Source organism: Monodelphis domestica, chromosome 7 (assembly GCF_027887165.1).
Source record: "Monodelphis domestica isolate mMonDom1 chromosome 7, mMonDom1.pri, whole genome shotgun sequence".
Lineage (NCBI taxonomy): Eukaryota > Metazoa > Chordata > Mammalia > Didelphimorphia > Didelphidae > Monodelphis > Monodelphis domestica.
In genome coordinates, this window is record NC_077233.1 from 127,240,279 (window position 1) to 127,260,940 (window position 20,662).

Genomic DNA, 20,662 nt, shown 5'->3' on the forward strand with positions numbered 1-20,662 from the left:
GCTGAGCATCTCACTCTTTAAGCAATTATATCTTAGTAGATATTGCAAAGATTTGCCCATAAGGAGGAGAAATAATTTTAACTATCCTAAATCAGGGAAAAAATAAATAGGGAACAAAGTGGGAATCTAGATCATCAATAAATAGTATGGGATAATTAGTTTTTCTTTGTGACTTTTGGGAGGGAGGGGGTGTAGATAGAAGGTGGGGATGGAGAGTAGATACCCTGGTGTCCATGTCCCTTTCCGTCCCTAGTAAATAGACAACTATGATTTGATTTATGATAGAGTAACTTACCCTTATTTTAGAAATTTTGTTAATAAAAAAATTGTCAATGCACAAAAGTTTAGTTAGTTCAATTCTTCTGTGAGAGTAAGCACTCTTTCTTTGTACCTAAAAGGAACTGGACTCCACAGGTTCTAAATACATACATAATTATTGAAGTGTATACCCTTCACAACATACTGGTATTATATTTTTAAAATAAATTGCATATTAAATTAAAAAACAAAAAGAAAAACTAAAGAAAGAAGAAAAAAATCAAAGAAAATTAAACCCTTTTAATTTATATATATGTATATATATATTTTAAAGAAGAATTCAAAATCAGTATCAAAATATTGAAAATATGTATACAAAATTTTGAGAAAGCAAGAATAAATTTCTCATAGGCCCTTGTATTAGGGTCCAATTAGGTAATTTCTAATCCCCAAAGTCTGTAGGACAGAATTCAGTAATATTTCACTTACCCATTTGCAGCCAAGGCTACAGGAAGCTGTCATACTATAGGAGAGAAAAAAGGACCAGATTTTTATTTTGATAGGGAAGTGTCATTCCTCAGTCTGATTTTACCTTCATTCTCAGGGATAGAGGGAGCCAGGATGATAGCCAACCTTTGGTACTTGTCTGTAAGTATTTTCACGAAGAGTGTGGAGAATCTGAATTGAGAGAGTTTTTTTCTGAGAGTTTCCTGTCTCATTGCTATTCCTATCCCTATCCTGCTTCATGGGATGGTGAGGAAAGCACTTTATGTTTAATTCTTTTAAGTTCTGTATAGATGAGACTGCTGCCAACCTCTTTTGAACTTTAGTTTTCTTATCTGTAAAATGTGGATAACCCACCATATTGTTGGTTTATAAATTATGTTTGTCCACTGGGGACTATCTGTAATAGCTTTGTACCTATAAGCAATCCAGTTCAAATATTATCATACAATAGATTGGCTGAATAATGTGCTTCTATAAATTGGGTCCAGCAAGCTCAGTTTGTCTTTTCTTGGCCAAGTTTTTTTTGTTTTCTATGAAATTTAGTAGTCTTTTGTCTCATTTTATGCAAGGTAATGCCATCTAGATCTTGTTAATTATATTCTGATGTTTCCTTGTAGGTCCTGAAAATCCTTGGTTGGTCCAAGCATATGCTTTATCAGCAAAGCACCCTTTTGCCTCAGTGGTGGCTCAGGAGGTTTTTCAGAGTGGAATTATTCCTTCAGATACAGATTTCCGTATCTATAGGGATTTCGGAAGCATTCCAGGTAAGCTGTGTTATATTAGCAACATTTTCCCATAAATGTTATCAGAATAAAAAAATTCAATAGTTCCTCATAACCTCATAAATAATTGTCATATTTTTTTTCTGTCTTTGGCAACCCTCTGAATGACAGAATGTAAACTTTTTATTAATACTAGCATTTATATTAGAATTTAAGATTTCTAAAGTCCTTTACAGATAATACCTCATTTTATCCTTACAGGAACCTTGTGAGATAGGGGCTATTATCTGCATTTTGCAGCTGAGGAAGCAGGTGCAGAATTTGAACTCAGTATTTGTAGCCTGTGAAAATTAATTCTTATACTAGTTTTCTGTACAAATGAAAGCTGTGAGATATGCCACATTGAGTACAATCACAGAGTTGGAGGTAACCTTAGGGGTTATCTAGTCCAACTTTTTATGCATGTTCCTTGTTCTGTGAGGTAGTCAGAGCTCCAAGTAATACTGGCATCTGCCATTGCATCTCTTCAGAGGGTTTCACACTGACAGCTACTACCTGTTCTTATTGTTTATCTCTTTATGCCTTCAGGAGTGAAAAATAATCTTAGCATGAATACAAGTTGCCTAAGGCCCTAATTTATTTTAGTGTCTGGATTTTATTAATTAAAATGTGGCATTTTTTTTTTACTATTTTTAGTTTCTGAGGAGCCATTTGGAAGGAAACTTAAGAAATCATCTTAGCCTTTGAAATTGTATATGTTAAATGATTTTGGTTTGCCCAGGTATACCTTAGTGAAAGAGAAATTTCTCAAAGCTATTTGTCAAAACAGTTATTTTAAGGGAATTATACTCTTCCATTAAAATTTATTATTTTCTAGAGGATGGCTCAAGTATAAAAAAAATTTGTCCTTAGTGGAAAGCCATTCTTTAGGTCCATGATGTTTTATTTCTGTAACAAGAAGTTAGGCAGCCTACAGACATACATTATTGTGAAGAAATAAGATTGGGATCATAAGATAAGAGGATTTAGAGCCAGAAGATCATAAGAGATCATCCTGTGTATGGAGTTAGAACCCATACAGGTGAAGTGATTTTCCTGAGAGAGCTCAAGTAACACATAAAATTGAGGCATCTGATGGCACAGTAAATAGAGCTTTAGGGAATCAAGAAGGACTGAACTCAAATCAGGCCTCAGGCACTTATAAGATGATGTGTGACCCTGAAATAGTCATTTCACTTCTGTTTCTCATTTGTAAAATGGAATGATAATAGCACCTTCCTCTTAGGGTTATGAGAATCAATAGAGATAATGATTGTAAAGCACTTAGCACAATGCCTGACTCATAGAAAGCACTATATAAATGTTAGGTATTATTATTATTCATTATAAAGTGTTTAGCACAGTGCCTGGCACATAGTAGATGATATATAAATGTTATTTTTGTTGTTATTTTGTGTGGATCCAGGATGCAAACCTAGGTCCTGACTCCCTGGCCAGTGTCTTTTCTTTCACATCGTGCTCCTTGTTAGGGAACATATTTTGGGATAATATTTAACATGAAGATGGAGGATGGACGCCCCAGATCCCTCATCTTTGTATCTCATGAATTCATCTCCTCTTCATGGTAAACCCCTGGATGGTCACTCTTGTACCTAGATGATATCTTCAATTCCTTTTAGAATTGATTGTCTAAATTTTTAAATGTGCATGTTTAGGTTTCTACTAATATTTCCTGAGAGATTTATTCTTTAGTATATGAATTTTAATCGTAACTAATATAGTGATTTTGGATCACAGACTCTTGATTTCCCTTATATATGAGTATAGTAAGGCAAGTTATCTACCTGATTAACAGAATTATTGAGATTTAATTAATGATTATAAAAACACCTGTAAATGGCCTACTTTATGCTGGGCACCATGCTGAGTGCTGTGGATACAAAGACAAAAATGAGGTAGCTACTGCCCTCCAATGGAAAAGTATGTTAACAATGATAGATAACAATTAATGTAACATTTTTAAATTTGCAAAATGCTTTACAAAAAACATCTGATTTGATCCTTACACTAATCCTAAGTGACAGTGCTGTTAGTATCCCTAGTTCTCACTTGAAAAAATCAAAGCAGGCAGAGATTGAATGACTTGCCTAGGATCACACAGCAAATATATGAGACTGTTTTTGAACTCTTTATTGCTGAAGGTCCTGCTGACTCAGGGTCCAACACTATCCACTGCATCTATAAGTACAGACAAATTCAGGACAGATATCCTAGACAGAGACCTAGAGATGGGAGATGGGAGGAATACTAAGAAAGCCAGGAATGGTTAGAGGGAGGTTCAGACGGAGAATCAAGAGGGGCAATGTTGAAAAAAATCAAAACTATTTTTAAGCATTGCTTAATAATTGACAGATTTAGTTATGGACCTCTTTTATTTTAGAAATAGCTTGGCAGGAGGAAGACAAATTCATTATGTAATTCTTATGATTATTATGTAAGTAATTTTGACTGAAGTGAGAGTAGACTTTCTCCTTTCTGAGTTTTACATTTCAAATGAGTAAGAGTAAATCTTAAAATGTATGGAGATAATTTTCTTTTTGAGTCAGGCAATCTGATATCCTTCAGCTGATTTCCATCCACCCCAAATAACACATCTATCAAGCCCTGATATATGACAGTTCTGTGGGGATTTTTGAAATTTTGTTGGTTTATTTCTTCTGTGCCTAAAAGAGCAGCCCCTTATACAAATTGTTTGAAATTTGATTTTGGTTCTGGTCAGATGGCAATCAAGAAGGTACAATTTTGGGGACCAAAAACTACTTATATAAAATAAACAGATTGTAAGTGATGCTGTTCTTTAGGAGTTTGACTTTTATGTACTTAATAAAAATAAAATTAACGTATGAATTGCATTGTTTGTTTTATGTTTCCCTTTTCATTTCCTAGGAATAGACTTGGCTTTTATTGAGAATGGCTACATTTATCATACCAGGTATGATACACCAGACAGAATTCTCACCGATTCTATTCAAAGAGCAGGTTGGTATTAGATTTTCACAAGCAGTACATCTAGACATGGTGGTTACCCACTCATCTATCTTTTAAAATAAGTCATTTCTTCTGGAGTCACTATTTGTGTACTTCTTAAGCTTGAATGGGTTTAATGAGACCATAGGCTGTTCACTTCTAAGACCATTGTTTATGCTGATCTCTATTAAAAAAACTTCATCTGTCTTTTAGTTGTTGGGTTAGTAGTGCTCATTAAGTTTTTAAGAAACTATAATTTCTATTACTTTTAGCATTTTTGTGATATTTTTCAGCTTTTACGTAAAAAGAGCATGCTAAAAATATAATTGTTTTATGTGTTAGCAATAATATCTCATGCATGCATAGCTAATCTGGATTTATTATGTTTAGGGAGCTGACTAAGCAAGAATTTATGCCAGGTAAAAACAAACTTTAACAGTATTTCTAAGAGTGAATTTTTTGCTTTTTATCTACACTAACCAGGCATGTTCTACTTTTGTTAGTTGTTTTTTTTGAATGCGGAATGTATTTTCTTATAGAAAGAACATTATTAGTGGTGACTAAATACTTGGGCCAGACTAGAAAAGCCTAACTGCATAATGTACCTGAGGTGTGGTACAAATGATATTATTTCAACTCTACTTAACCATGATTGAGAAGCCTTTTTCTTTATGTAAGAATTCTTAGTTTTCACTGAAAATTATGAGAATACCTTTTCATTTGGGAGCAGCCAGTACGTTGTGATTTTGGTAGTAGAGACTTCTGATAGTGTTTATAGGAGATGCTCCTGAGTACCAGTGTTTATGCATTTGTGTAAGAGAAAGAACTTCATTTGCCCAAGAGGAATTGAACCTTCTTCATTCCCTTCATTTTTTTGAACTAGTAAACAAAGGGCAATCTGTTCTAGTGGGAATAAGAGGGAACCTTTTTTATTCCCTGTATGTTTTGCTTTTGTTTCCTAATAATTAAAAATCTTAAAAAGACTGTTCTATAGTACCGTGAAGAAGAAGAGGACAGAAGAGGCAACTGAGGTTTTAGGCAATAGCTAGGAATAATAATGATGATCACCAGCATTTGCATAGCACTTTAAAGCTTGCAAAGTGTATTACATACCATAATTTCATTTGATCCTCACAACAGCTGTAGGTGCTATCACTATTCCCATTTTAAGATTTAGAGAGGTGAAGTGTCTTGTTCACAGCCACACAGCTAAAGCATCCGAGAAGGATTGTACTTCAGGTCTTTCTGACTCTTCAGTCTGGTGCCCCATCTACCATACTACTTGGCTGCCCACCACAATATGAACTTTTTCATATACCCATTCTAGGCAGTTCTGCTATAGTAGAATGGTAGGTGACATAAATGTTTGTTCTTCAAGAACCAGGGAGGTTGATACCCTTGTAGGTCCCACAAGAGAATTGGGTTCTTCTAGGATAAGCCCAAATAAGCTGGTCTGATCCAATGGTGATGTGCAGGTCTTAGCTAGGTTATTCCAGACACTATAAGGGAAGAGTCAGATGATTGTCTAAGAGTTAGGAGGCCATCCAAATACACTATTAGTTTACTTTACTCCCAGAGGCAGCCAAGTGGACAGTAGGAGGTTATGGATACAAACAGGGATGATCAATCCAGATGAGATGGGCACAGCCATTGTATATATTTTTCAACATCTGTTTTAGCTGCTGCTGTGACAATTCAAGGAAAGTGTGACTTTGGAGGGAAGGGGGTAACCAGTAGGTGAAGTGAAGCTGAGAAGTCTAAGAGTAGCATGGAAAAAAACTTACTATATTACTCTCTGAACCATATCACAGTCTTCTATAAAACTGATGATGGATGAAGTAACCCTTTTTAGCTTTAAATGATATGACTTGACCAGATAGTGGTCATGATAATTTTTTGAAATTATAGTTCAGGGGGTTGGTAGGATGAAATCAAGGATAGAAATAATGGACAGGAAATGGAAGCAGTGAACTTAGACATCTATTTCAAGAAATATGATTATGAAAGGAAAAAGAAAGATAGTGAGGAAGAATGTGAAGAGAAATATTTCTATTTCTTAAAACATCATTGAAGATCAACTGACTTTCATAGCTTGATTATTTTTAAGATATGTATAATTGTATGTAGTACACTAAAATTATCTGCTTTTTTCCTATAGGTGACAACATTTTAGCTGTGCTTAAATATTTAGCTACATCTGATAGGCTGGCTTCTTCCTTTGAGTACCGACATGGAAACATGGTCTTTTTTGATGTGCTTGGCTTGTTTGTCATAGCCTATCCCGCTCGTGTTGGCTCAATAATTAACTACATGGTGGTAGTAGTTGTTATCCTATACTTGGGCAAAAAATTCTTGAAGCCCAAACAGAAGGGTGAGTCTCTATCTTCAGTATAAATATAGAGCAATAGAATTATTATGAGATAAATCTTTATCTTTACATAAGATATGGGATAACTCTACATTGTGTATGGTCCTAATATGCCCACAAGTAATCAATTATTCTATACATCTTTGTTGATTAGAGCATCCCATGTCCTTCTCAAAGTCTTATCTTTTAGTCTGCATGAATAGAAAGTTATACATTTTTTGAACTAGATCTAGAAGTAGAGGTTGCATAGTGGTTAAAGTATTGGACAGGGAATTAAGAAGATAACTTTAATTTTTGCCTGTGGTCCTAGGATTTAGAGTCCTGTGATCAAATCATGATCCTAGAGAAGTTACTCACCTTCTTTATGGTTCAGGCGACTCTCAAGCCTTGTGACATATTGATAATGTTTATTATGTATCAAATAGTATACTTATAACATATGTCCTATATAATTATAAAATATATTTGATAGCTAAACTAATCTATTAATATTCATAGAACAGGTGTGTATATGACCTATCTAATATGCATTATATATCATTATATTTAATACATACACATAGATCTATCTATTTAGTGGGAGAGGGAAAGGGAACAAGCATTTGTATATAGCCTACTATATGCCAGGCACTGTGCTAAGCAGTTTTTAATACTTTGCAAACATCATCTCATTTGATCCTCACAATAATCCTATGAAGTATGCAGTTATTCCCATTTAACAGCTGAAGAAACTGAGGCAAAGGGAGGTTAAATGACTTGCCCCTGGTCTTATAGCTGTGTGAGGAAAGTTCACTCCTCCTCCTCTTCCCTTCTGGGTAACACAGCCAGTGTGTGTCTACGTGAGTTTGTGTCACCTATGCACCAAGCATGAGCCTACATGCTTGATCCCAGATATGATTCTGAACTTGAACCAGATGTGAAAGGAGAGGTTTAAAAAGCCATGATCCAGGAAGTGTGGGCTCTCTATCCTAGGTGACGGAGCTGGGGGAGCTACTACAGTGGTCGGACTGAGATCACCCATGTAATTAGTATGAATAGGCTTTTTTCTCTTTCTCTTTAAACAAGTAACTAATAAACTTTATGAAAAACAGAGTCCTAAATTTATTTCTAACACAGCTAGTAAATGTCTAGTCAAATTTGAACTCAGATCTTGCTGACTCACATTCAGCACTCTATACACTGTGCCTCAAAGCTACCTTGAAATTATATGAATATGACCTACTTTACATATGTATATCTGAATCTTTTGACTTTAATTTTCATGTTGAATAAGTCTTTTACATAGAATCAGTCAAATGTATTGGAGGAGACCCAGAGGCCAGGTAGACTATTTCTACATTCAGGACTATACACAAACATTTTTGGGCTGACTTATTTGAATGGTTAGCATTGGCAGGACTTTATAGGTACCCAATGATCACTAGTTGATTCTTAGCTATCTTTAGGGAAATTTTAATAACTTGAATCACTTTTGTTGGTGTTTAACAAATGTTATCTTCAGTAAATAATTTTATTCTTTATGCTATTAAAGACTTTACTGATTTAACTTTTAGTGAGGTAATTTTACTAGTTTGTTATATATAGTGAGTTTAAAGGTTTGTATTCTAAACTTTTTTTTTCTTTTCTTTAGCTACTAACTACACAAAGGATTTCTTCTGTGGACTTGGCATCACATTAATAAGTTGGTTTACCAGCTTAGTTACCGTTCTTATTATAGCCCTGTTCATTTCTTTGATTGGACAGTCTCTTTCATGGTATAACCACTTTTATGTCTCTGTCTGTCTATATGGGACTGCAGCTGTGGCTAAGATAACACTTGTTCATACACTTGCAAAAAGATTCTATTATATGGTAAGTGCTATAAGATATTTATTGATTTGCTTTTTGCTTCCTACAGTGAGGAAAAACTGAGATCTTAACTATGATGATGGAAACAATAAGAATTTATTTCTGTCTTAGATGAGTGTTCCTATACTATAGCAACTGTTTCTTAAATCAGGGTTATTTTATTATTATTTCTTAATTTATTAATTTGGAATATTTTTCCATGATTACGTGATTCATGTTCTTTCCTTCCCCTCCTTCCCCCCCTCCTGGAGCCATCAAGCAATTCCACTGGGTTTTACATGTATCATTGTTCAAAATCTATTTCCATAGTATCAATATTTGCAGTAGAGTGATTTAAAGTCTGCATCCCCAACCATATCCCCATCGAGCCATGTGATCAAGCAAAATTTTTTCTTTTGCATTTCTACTCCCACAGTTCTTTCTCTGGATGTGGAAATCAGAGTTGTTTTAAACATGAAATTTGTAATATGCTGAAAATGCATTATAGTATTTAGTATTCTCATCAGTGAGGCTTATTAGCATAGACTCTTTCCATTTCTTATTTGGGTCTTGTTATTTGTACTTTTATTCCCCATTAGCCCCTCCCTGTTAATAACCCACTCTTTCGTGAAAAAAGAAGAAAAGATATTTTACTTATCTGATTATTACCAGCAGAACAGAAATATTGCAAAGCTTTTCTTTCGTTAGAGGTAAACAACAAAACACTTTTTAGATCAAATGTCTTAGGAAAAGGGGTTTTATGCATGAATACTAAAAAAAATAACCCTATAATGCAGAATCTTGCCTTAAGGGAGGCGAATTTTATCCAGAAAAGTGTAGGTCAAGTAATACTAGAACCAAGCATTTAACATATATATGATTTCATGTTTATTTGTGCTCTCTGTGAATTCAAGACAATTGATGAAAATATTTTAACTTAGATTCAAAAATTTGGCATTATTAGTAGCTAAATTTCCTTTTTTTATCATAGTTCTGCTTATGGTAGTTTTTCATTGAGTCTACTTTTTTAGATCAAACTAGGCAGGTTTGTTACTGCTTTATAACATTTTTCATGGACTGGAAACCTATGGTAAGCTGGTACTTTAGAAGAGAATAGCTCAGAAACTCAAGTCATGCAGCTTTGTTTACTCATCCTTAAAGTCGTTCTGTTCAGTTCTGGCCAAGCCAACTTCAGAGAGATTTTATGCCCTGTCTTGTCATTGTGCTTATGTTCCTGTTTCTAAGTTATATGGAAAATTATAGAGACCTTTCAAATTCTTTAGTCATAGTCAGATAAAATTCTGAGTGTACCAACTTTCATAAAGATCTTTTTTATTTTATTTTATTTTATTTTTTAATTTAAAACCCTTACCTTCCATCTTAGAATCAATACTGTGTATTGTTTCTAATACAGAAAAGTAGTAAGGGCTAGGCAATGGGGGTTAAGTGACTTGCCCAGGGTCACATAGCTGGGAAGTGTCTGAGGCCAGATTTGAACCCAGGACCTCCCATCTCTGAGCCTGGCTCTCAATTCACTGAGCTACCCAGCTGCCCCCCATGAAGATCTTTTGAGTAGAAATGCAAAAGAAAAACAGATGATCGATCACATGGCTCAATAGGGAAATGATTGGGATTTTGGCTTTAAAAAGATCACTCCATTGTAAATATGAATAATATGGAAATAGTTTTGAACAATGATACATGTCCCAATGGAATTACTTGTCAGCTCAGGGAGGGAGAAGAAGGGAAGAGGAGTGGGGAAAATCATGGATCATTTAACAATGGAGAAATAATTAAATAAATATTTTTTGGGGGGAATTAGGGCTTTTTGTATCTTAGAATCTGTCAGTTTTTCTTCTTTTAAAAATTTTAAAACAAATGACTTTTTCTGAGGACTCTTTTTATACCATATGACTTTTCTTCATTGACCAGTTTGTAAAGATACTTGTTTTATATTAAAAATAACATCAGTTAAAGAATGATAAAGAACTCAGATAACTGAATTCTGCACATTTGTTACTCTTTTGCTTCCTGTGTTCTTTTCCTTTTGCTTTTGTGTTAATTTCATTAATGCTTGTAAGAGAGCATATTGCTTGTATATTCTGGGTCTTTACAGGAAACTATCTTTAGTTATTAAGAGGCACAGACTATCCCACTGTTTCTAATATAGATAATTTTCTGTAAAAGAATGTTCTTTTAGTCTTTATATACTAATAGAATTAATATTATTAGCCTGAAAATTCTGAAATACAGCTTTTTTTTAAACCTGTAACTTCTCTCTTAGAATAAATACTATGTATTGGTTCTAAGGCAGAAGCATTCTGTAATGTAAGGGCTAGGCAATGGGGGTTAAGTGACTTGCCCAGGGTCACCCAACTAGGAAGTGTCTGAGGCCAGATTTGAATTGTCTCCTGTCTCCAGGCCTGGCCCTCTATCCACTGAGCCACTCTAGCTGCCCCCAGCTTAATTCTTAAAAGGAAAAATAAAAAAGAACTCATAAGTGAATACTGTAACTTGAGCCTAATTTTTAAATTTGGAAATTTTTCAAAAATTCTTCTTAATTTTTGGTTATGTGCTTGCCCTCAAAGAACTTAAAGCTGAATGGGACTTCAATGGTATCTTGTTTGACTTCCTCCTTTCACCAACAAGGAAACTCATTCTTGGGGAGATCGGGGGCCTTAAGCCCACCTTGGTAGTTTAGGAGATTCAGAATTTGAAACCAGGTCTTCCTTTACACGGAGAGAAAGTATTGGGGTCATGAGCTGTGATCACTCATGTCTCTATTCTTCTTGAGTTTGCTAATGTGGCTCTCCTTTGACAGTCATTTTTTATGATATGTACACTAATATCTTTCTCAACTTTATCATAAGAATTAGAAGGACTCAATGCTATAACTGAAAAGTTTTATGTTTTCCTATACAAATTGTGTAAGGTTCATTCTCAGGAAAATTGAAATTGAAGTTTTATTATTAGTTATAAAGTTATTTCTTGACTTAGGGGAAAAAAACCAGAAAACAGAAAAGTTCTTTTTTTTCCTACCTGTTTTTTTTTGGTCCAGATTCCCTGTTCAGGAATGTATGACAGAGACAGCCACATAGTTAAGGAGAGGGTGAAGGGAGATGGCAAGGACTTCAGAAGTGCTTGTTTTTTGGTCACAGTTTGGATAATAATTGCCTCACTATAGAATTTCATCTGTGTGAGTTAGATTTGGTGAAGGTGAAATTCTGATTCAGTATACAAATCAAATGGAATAAAACAATTTATTGTGAAATACAGTGTATGTCCTTTGAACTTCTAGAATGGGAAGCTGTTTTAGCTTATTTCCTCCATTATGAATTGCCTCAGTTTTTGGGGTCTGTGTGTGTGTGTTCATCTACATGTTATAGATGCTATAGGATAAAGAATAGTACTCGGTATATAGTAGGTGACTGATAAAGGTTGGATTATTAAATGTGACTGCCAACTTTTAGAATATTTGAATAAAGAAAGGGAAGACTAGTTGAAACTGCTAGGGGAACAGAATGCCCTTGGTAGTAATAAGTTGTCATTTTCAGTTGGTGTTGTGAGGTTTATTTTGGGAAGCTGGGGGACATATTGGAGTTAGGGTTGGAGCAATTCTTTTATCTGAACTGTCTTTGTGTCTAGAAGAATTACACATTCCAACTTCTCTCTGCCCTTCTCTTATCTCTAATGCTTAAATGATTCAGTAGTTCCCAGGGCAGATATGGAGTCGGGGTTTTGAAGGGTAGGAAGAGCCTGACATGGTGTATGATGTGGGCACAGCCCATGTGGACTTCCTCATCTTGGGTGGTGCTTCATTTTGGAAAGCTAGGTGGAAAGGGAAATAATAAAGGTGTCTTTTTTCTTTCTTTTTCTTTTTTAGGTAAGCTTGAGCACCCATTTTAAAATGGAGGTTATTACTACTCCTGTTGGTGTTGGTGCTGGTGCTATTATTACTATTACTGTGACCAAACAACAATATTGGTGGTCCTAAAGAAGAGTTAATGAAACATAATCCCTACTTGGCAGAGGAAAGGGTACTCTGAGGGCAGAATGCTTCACACGTTATCAGATGTCATATTTGTTTTAACTGTTTTTAGAAGAAAATTCATTTTCAAAGTGGTGTGGGGCAGTGGAAAGATTTCTACATAGTAAAAACAAAAAAGCATAAATAAAACATTAAGGAAACAGATCACTATGGAGACAGTGTGATATAGGGGGCTCAGAGTTGGGAAAACTGGTGGTTCAATCCTTGTCTCTGGTAATTTATTATCTGTGTCGCCTTAAGCAAATCATCGGATCTCTGCCTCAGTTATTTCATCTGTAAAATGGGTAGATAAATATAGATTCTGGAGAAAGCATTTTACAAAATTTCAAGCACTATTTAAATGAGTTATTTTTTTAGAGAAATTAATTCTGCAAAAATCATAGTTTTGGGTAGAATGATGCTTTAGGATATCAATGCATAAGAAAAATGCCAGAGCAACCTATCAGCTCAACAGTATTTCAGTGGGGTTCCACAACTTCTGTTTGGTTAAAAGGTATTAATGATACTGTATGTCAGTATGGGAGGAGTTTGCTTTGAGAATGTTTACTTAAAAGGATACTGAAGTAATTACATTAAATTGCAAGACAAAACAAAACAAAAAAACTGTCCCATGAAAAATTTCTGTTTTTCATTCAGCATACAAACGAACAATACCTGGGAGAGGTGTTTTTTGACATCTCAGTATTCGTGCATTGTACTTCTCTTCTCCTGCTCACTTCCCGAGGACTGTGTTCTGCATTTCTTAGTGCTATCTGGGTGGTGTTTCCATTGCTCACAAAGCTGCTGGTCAATAAGGAGTTCAAGCAAAATGGTAGGGCCTTTTTCATACAATTGTAGGGGGGAAGATTTCCTCTAATTATATCCCAGATATGTTTCTTGGGCATATATTTTCACCTTGATCTTTGCTGGGTAGGGTATTTTTGTTTTAAGGGCCAGACTGCTTTGTAGTTCTCCTTCCTTTGTGTTTCCTAAAGGACCTTATAGCTAAAATAGAAGATAATTCCATTTATTTTGCTATTTCTTTGTGTTATACTTTTACTGTAGTCTAAATAAACAAATGATAAAAATTTACCTGATATTCTAACAGATGTAGGTAAGTGACTCCTAACATTAAAAATCGAAATACCTGCGGCTCAGAAATAAGCGCTTTGATTAGGCTGATTTTGCTTTGGGGATGAATTTTCTAGAATAGTAACTCTTATGCTTTCTATAGGATAGTCTGTGTTTTTTTCTTTAGCTAAGGACATGGTAACTATCCCTAACTAGTTGTCTTCCCCTTTATTCTTCCCTTCAAAAAGAGAGGAAGGTCAGTATGGTATAATTATATACTTGTCAGGTCGTGGTGACTAAGATATTCCCTGTCTCTGACAGACTGTTCTCTCTCTGATTTTGCTCAGGTGGGAGTTTTCTTCAGTTTTCAGGAATTGCCTCATGATCACTCTATCCTGGCTGTTGATGGGGCATGCTAGTCTAGCAACCAATAATCTCATTAGTTTCCACGATCTGATTGTTGGCTATCACTTGAGTTTTTCTAAAATGGTAAACACATTTAAATTTTAGGAGTCTTGCAACTGGGGCCTCTAGTTTCCAGAGGACCACACAGTTAGTTAAGATATTATGAGTAGGTGGGATTCCCAGCCTAATTTTGAAGTTAAAGACTAGACAGTGGGGAGAAGAGCATTCTTTAAAATCTCCTATAATATTCTTTCTTCCTAGCTTCCTCTATCATTGATCACAAACAAAAAAGATCTAAAGAATGCTATCCAAACAATTGGAAAGTTGAGTATATGTGAGTTCAAAGATCTCTGTTATCTTACTAAAATGTGTTTTTAGGCTTTTCTCCAACCTAATCCACTAAACATTTATTGATTAGCTGCTATATGCAGGGGATTGATGAGAAAAGCAGTACCTATCCTTAAGGTGATTACATTCTTTTGGAGAGATAACTGTATAGGAATATGTATTGTCTGTCCATGATAATTTGAAGAGGAGGGAGAAAGCAGTAACTACTTAGGAATTAGGAGGGCTTTTCATAGTAGATAGCACAGGAACTGGGCCCTTAGAAACTTTTTCTTTCGGTCCTAGCCAGGCACAACTTGCCTTTGTCCATCTGTGCTCCTGTTTTACCACTAGTATCTTATTCATGTTGGCTTCTGTTACTTGGAAGTGCCAGAGCCTTCCCTTCTATCAATCTGGGTCATTTCTGTCCTTTTAGACCTGACATCTGTTTCTGTTATAGCATCTTGACATAAATTCAAACTTTCTCTTCTTTAAATCTCAGATCCTTGTCTTTCTTTAAGGTTCAGTTAACATGCTATTTTTTTTTTTAATGAAGCCTTCCTAAATTCCATCCACTTCATGCTCCCTCACATTGTAAAAATTCCATATCTCCTCAGTTTTCACCAACTTGTGCTTGTTTCTGTATGTGTTGTAGCCTCACCCCCCTGGTAGAACGTAAGTTCTCACAAGAAGCCAGGACTTTCACGTGTCTTTGACAAATAGTCTTATGTATTTCTCTCTCTCTCTACACACACACACACACACACACACACACACACACACACACACACACACACACACACACACACACAAAAACGCGCGCGTGAGTTTACATGGTACTATATCTGAATCTATCTGTCCGCTTCCAATTTTTAAAGTTTTACAAAAGGGACAACAATATTGAACCTTCTTTTTAAAATGTTTAATTATTAGATATCTATCCTATAATTGCTCTTCAAATGTATAGTGATGATATAAAATCTAGATCTGACTTCAGGATAGATTGTAAACTTATTTCTTCCCTTTTGTTTTACAGGTGTCAAAGGAAGATTTATCATGATTTACCTGCTGGGCATGTTTATTCCGTATCTCTATGCACTGTACCTCATTTGGGCAGTGTTTGAAATGTTTACACCCATCTTGGGAAGAAGTGGTTCAGAAATCCCACCTGATGTTGTGTTGGCTTCCATTTTGGCTCTCTGTGCAATGATTTTGTCTTCCTATTTTGTAAGAAAAATTTTAGTTTTTCCTTTTAGTAGCAAATTTTTTCAAGGTCCAATTTGTGGTAGATGTAGCAGTCATGTTTATATTTTAGGAATGGAGGAGGATATATTAAAGGGGGAAAGAGCCACATAAATATCGTTGTGTGAAAAATCTGTGGATTACATGATCTAAGCATCCACTGCATTTTTGCCTGGTCTCTATTTAAACGTCTTTCTAGATTGTCTTTGCCATGTTTGACTTTGAGATGGTGAAGAGTTGCAGATAATAATTGATCCATTAGTGGTTTACTTGGTACAAAGCCTGTCTGGTTATTAATGTTTTTTATGAACCTGTGGGAACACATAACATTTAGGTCACATATTGTAGCTAGGGGTAGAAGGAACAATCATTCGTGGATCTAATAATAATTTAGTAGTACTATCTTATCCTGGATGAATTATCAATGTAATTAATTAATCAGCAAGTATTTATTAAGCACCTACTATATATAATAAACAGTCACTATGCTAGTTGTATGGGATACAGAGACAAAAATGAAAGTCTTTGTCTTAAAGCAACTTGGATTTTTTAGGGGAAGGGGCATAACACACACAAGTATATACAGGATATAGTCAAAGTAAGCAGTTTTGGAGTGAGGCTTCAACAAGTGGGGTACAGGCAGGGATTCTTGAGCTGAATTTTGGAGTAATTTAGGGATGCTTTGGAGCTGAACAAGCATTCTAGGCCCAGAGACAGCCTCTTCAGAGGCACAGAGTTGAAGAAGAATAAGGAGGACATTTTTGTTGTCCAAATAGTTGGTTTGGACCAAAAAGGTTATAATGTGTAAAAAATTTGAAGTTAGGTAGTGAAGGACTTTAAATGACATACAGAAGTTTTCATATTTAATTTTAGGGGTAATAGACTAGTTTATCAAACAGGGAAGTACCATGATAAAGGGGGAAAAGGCTAGTTTTGGAATCAGAAGGTCTGATTTCAAGTCCAGGCTGACAAATTCTTAGACATGTGACCAATCTAAGATTTAATGTATGCTGCAGTATATTCATTCCTAAAATGAAAGGATTGAATTCTGTGACCTCTATGATTCCTTATAGTTGCAAATCCATGGTCCTATAACCTGTGCTTTAAGAATATTACTCTTGTAGCTGTGTGTAGGATGGATTGGAAAAAGGAGAGACTGCAGGGAGGATAGCCTGACAGGTAATAGGTGGTGGATGTTTGAAAAAGAGTGGAGAGAAAGGAGATGGATGCAAGCTATATTGGGCAGAAAGAATTGTCAGAATTCACAACTTATTGGTTATGTGGGGGTGAGGAAGAATGAGGAATTGAGGATAACTACAGCGCTCTGAAGCTGAGTGAATGAAGGTCTCCTTGCTTTGAGCAACCTGATGGTATGTTGGTAGAATCTTTAAGTTCTTTGGTAACTAACTTTGGAAGTATTTGTAAAATCCCAATTTTTTATTTAATGAAGACTATTTGTTTTATTGAGGACTTTAATCAAGGTATGTAATGAATCCTTGTCCATTATTTTGTTAACTTATTTTTAACTTGAGCAGGAAGACTAGTTTTTTGACCAAGACTGAATCTTTGACCCTGTCATCTTCCAGTTCCTTTCTTCTTCCTTTTCTCTCCTCTGACTCATTAGAGCAACAGAAAAGCCTGAAGCTGAGAGCAGACAGGAGCTCCTCTGGAGAAGAAAGACAAAGGGTATAGAGGACTGTGTATAGAAGCACGACAATCATAATTTCCTGGTTCACAGTTTTTCTGCTTTGGTGGTCTGTCATTTCATTGTTTCTAAGACTGAGTCTACTTAGGGTTCCCTAGTTTATGTTGAAGATTGAAAAGTATTTGAAACTCTTAAGGATATTATTTTATTTTATTTCTTTAATTTTCAGCCTTTCCTAGCTATAAGCCTTTGGGTAGATCACTTATCATCTGAAGCTGTTTCCTCATCTGTAACATAAGGGATTTGGACTAGAAACTTCCAAGGTCCCTTCAGCCTCTGGAAAGATTGCGAGTTCTGTCCAAGGACATAGAGATTCTAAGTGAAAAGAAGAGGCAGGTTGTGAACCAACTCAGGGCCTCTGCCTTCAAATTCAAGTGTCAGTCAACAAGCATTTATTAAATACCTACTATGTGCCAGGCACACTGCTACACAAGTGCCCTTTCCACTACATTGTGGAATCCACTTTCTAGGCCTGATGATCTTCTGAACACCCATTTAGAGCTAGTTTCTTTAAGCCATCAACAGTATTACATAAAACCGTGCCATGTAGTCTCTGTGCTTTAGGATGCATTGAATTTAAGAAGTTGTTTGTAGAAAATAAATTTTTTGAGGAACATGTTAGGTCCCCAGTGTTTTCTGCAGTGCTAGGCCCATAATAGATAATTTATATTGATTGATTATTTCTATTATTACCAGCCTTGAAGAGATTTAGAGTCACTGCTCTTTTAAAAAATGTTTTTTTCCCAATTATATATAAAATAAATTTTTAATACTCATTTTCTAAAATTCTGAGTTCCAAATTTTCTCCTTTTTTTCCCCTTCCCTCTCTCTAAAATAGTAAGCAATTTGGTATATGTTATACATGTGCAGTCATGCAAAACATGTTTCCATATTAGTCATATTGTGAAAGAAGGCACAAAAAACCCCCCATCAGTTCTTTTCTCTGGAGGTAGATGGCTGAGATACCACTCTTGTAATTTTATGATACTATTGAGGTTTTATTACTTGTTTACCCAATTGGACGGTCTTTTTTGGTGCTGTGCTAAGATAGCCATTATAGTGTTATTTTAGAAGAACCAGTGGGTGTGAACCCAGAGCATAATCATTTGAGAGCCTACAGGAAGTGCTTACCCTGCTTTATTTTCCCTGATTATTGACTGTCAAGTCAGGCATTGTTATGGCCAATTCAGTGGTGTCTACAGCTCTGTGTATGACCTCTGCTCTGTTGGGATCTTCTTGAAAAATCAGCATCCTTACACAGTCCTTGCTCTGTCAGAGCTGCTGGATAGCGCTATGTTAGAAATTCCTCACCACTTTATTTTTATGTGGTAGAAAAAGCTTATGGTGTAAGTCAACCTGAATGCATTAATAATATCTTTTAACCAATCTGTTATTGATGCCTTTTTTTGTGTTTTATACTTCAGATTAACTTCATCTACCTTGCCAAAAACACAAAGGTGACGATATTAGTTTTGGCTTCAGTATGTGCAGCTACATTCCTTCTTGTTTGCAGTGGTATCTTCTTTCCATATAGTGCTGATCCTGCTAATCCAAAGCCTAAAAGAGTCTTTCTTCAGGTAAAAACAAAACATAAAATAACAAAAAACTTTTTGTGTGAGTTATTTTAAGATTTTAGGAAGATTTTGAGATTCATTAGTCTTCAGGAAATCAGACTCCCATTCTTGGTCTGACCTTGCTGAGCTGATCTTCGTCTTTTTGGGGGGATAGCCATGAGGAAAAAACTGAGTAGTAGTAAACTTTTCAAGAAGAGCATTTGTCAGCTGGAAATTTTCTGATCAGATAAAACGTTAATTTCTTAAGAGAGTTAACAGAAAATGTTCACTTAGTCAAACCAGAACAAGGAAAAAATTATTATATATTTTCAAAATTACTACATTGGGAAAATGCTTAAAGAATAATTATTTTAAGTTTTAATACATAGATAACTGTTATCAATCAGTTTATAAGTCATTTTTGTAGGGGCAGTTAGGTCATTCATTGTATAGAGAGCCAGGCTTGGAGGCAGAAGGCCTTGGTTCCAATCTAGTCTAGCTATGTGACCTTGGGCAAGTCATTTGACCTCTATTGCCTAGCCCTTAGTGCACTTCTGACTTGAAACCATACACAGTATTGATTCTAAGACAAAAAGTAAGGGTTTAAAAAAATCAATTGTGATAAATAAGTTGTATTCCTCTGGACTGACAATAAATCTGAACTCTTAATTTTTTGGCAAAAATAAAGGCTTTGTACTGAAGAATGCTGGTAAAATTGAAGGAGTTGACTTCTATGCATCACATGATAATCAGAGACCAATAATGGAAACTAATGAATAATGTGAACCTTGTACATTCTTTTGGATAGTTGAAATCTTCTCTCTGGGCTGCTGTAGAGTAATACCAGTGTTTGATTAGGTGTGGCCTGCATGTCCTCTTCTTGCCCTCATTTTTTGATAGACATGCTAACAAGTTTTAAAAGGATTCTGAATCTGGAATTATGAATCTGGGATAATTCCTAGGTTGTTTAATTGGCCCCTGAATTATTGATTGTTGGACAAATCTTGAAACAAAATAGGAGAGAAATACTAAAAGAAGGAGGTTCCTGAATAAAGATGAATTGCTATAGAAAATCAGTTTGGGAAACAAAGGAATCCATATGGTATGGAGAAATCTTTTGGGAGGTTCAGCTTGGTTTCAGTGACTTGAAGTTATATCAATATTTAAGTGCTTGCAAAGTTTACATTATTGCTTAGGGAGAATTGCATTTTTATTTTTAAAAGTCATCTTTTGGTATGATTCTTTATCCTTTTCCTGATTTAACTTTTTTCTTTTGTTTTAATCAGTGTTCTTAATTTTTCTCTTCAGCATTTGACTAGAACATTTCATGGCTTGGATGGAAATGTAGTGAAAAGAGACTCTGGAATATGGATTAATGGATTTGATTACACTGGAATGTCTCACATCACTCCCCACATTCCTGAGATCAATGATACTATCAGAGCCCCTTGTGAGGAGGCAGCTCCCCTCTGTGGTTTCCCTTGGTACCTTCCAGTGCATTTTTTAATCAGGTTGGTAGGAACATTGTTATTTTTAGGTGCCTTTGTGGATGGAGATTTTCTAATGCTTATTAGTGAATCACTCTTCCATTTTAAATATTTGTGCTGATGAAGAATCATGAATCCT

General features: G+C 35.3%; 1 protein-coding gene across 3 annotated transcripts in view; it reads left to right on the forward strand.

Moving 5' to 3' along the window:
* The window catches only part of ERMP1 (endoplasmic reticulum metallopeptidase 1), a 61,128-nt gene that overhangs the window by 34,213 nt on the left and 6,253 nt on the right, over positions 1 to 20,662 (forward strand). For all 3 annotated transcript variants that reach the window (XM_007499548.3, XM_056805447.1, XM_001365313.4), the window contains 8 exons: positions 1,383 to 1,529; positions 4,434 to 4,526; positions 6,673 to 6,885; positions 8,513 to 8,733; positions 13,394 to 13,568; positions 15,573 to 15,763; positions 18,908 to 19,060; positions 20,345 to 20,547. In XM_007499548.3, coding sequence (XP_007499610.1) covers positions 1,383 to 1,529; positions 4,434 to 4,526; positions 6,673 to 6,885; positions 8,513 to 8,733; positions 13,394 to 13,568; positions 15,573 to 15,763; positions 18,908 to 19,060; positions 20,345 to 20,547 — 1,396 coding nt within the window. The remainder of the gene's footprint in view (positions 1 to 1,382; positions 1,530 to 4,433; positions 4,527 to 6,672; positions 6,886 to 8,512; positions 8,734 to 13,393; positions 13,569 to 15,572; positions 15,764 to 18,907; positions 19,061 to 20,344; positions 20,548 to 20,662) is intronic.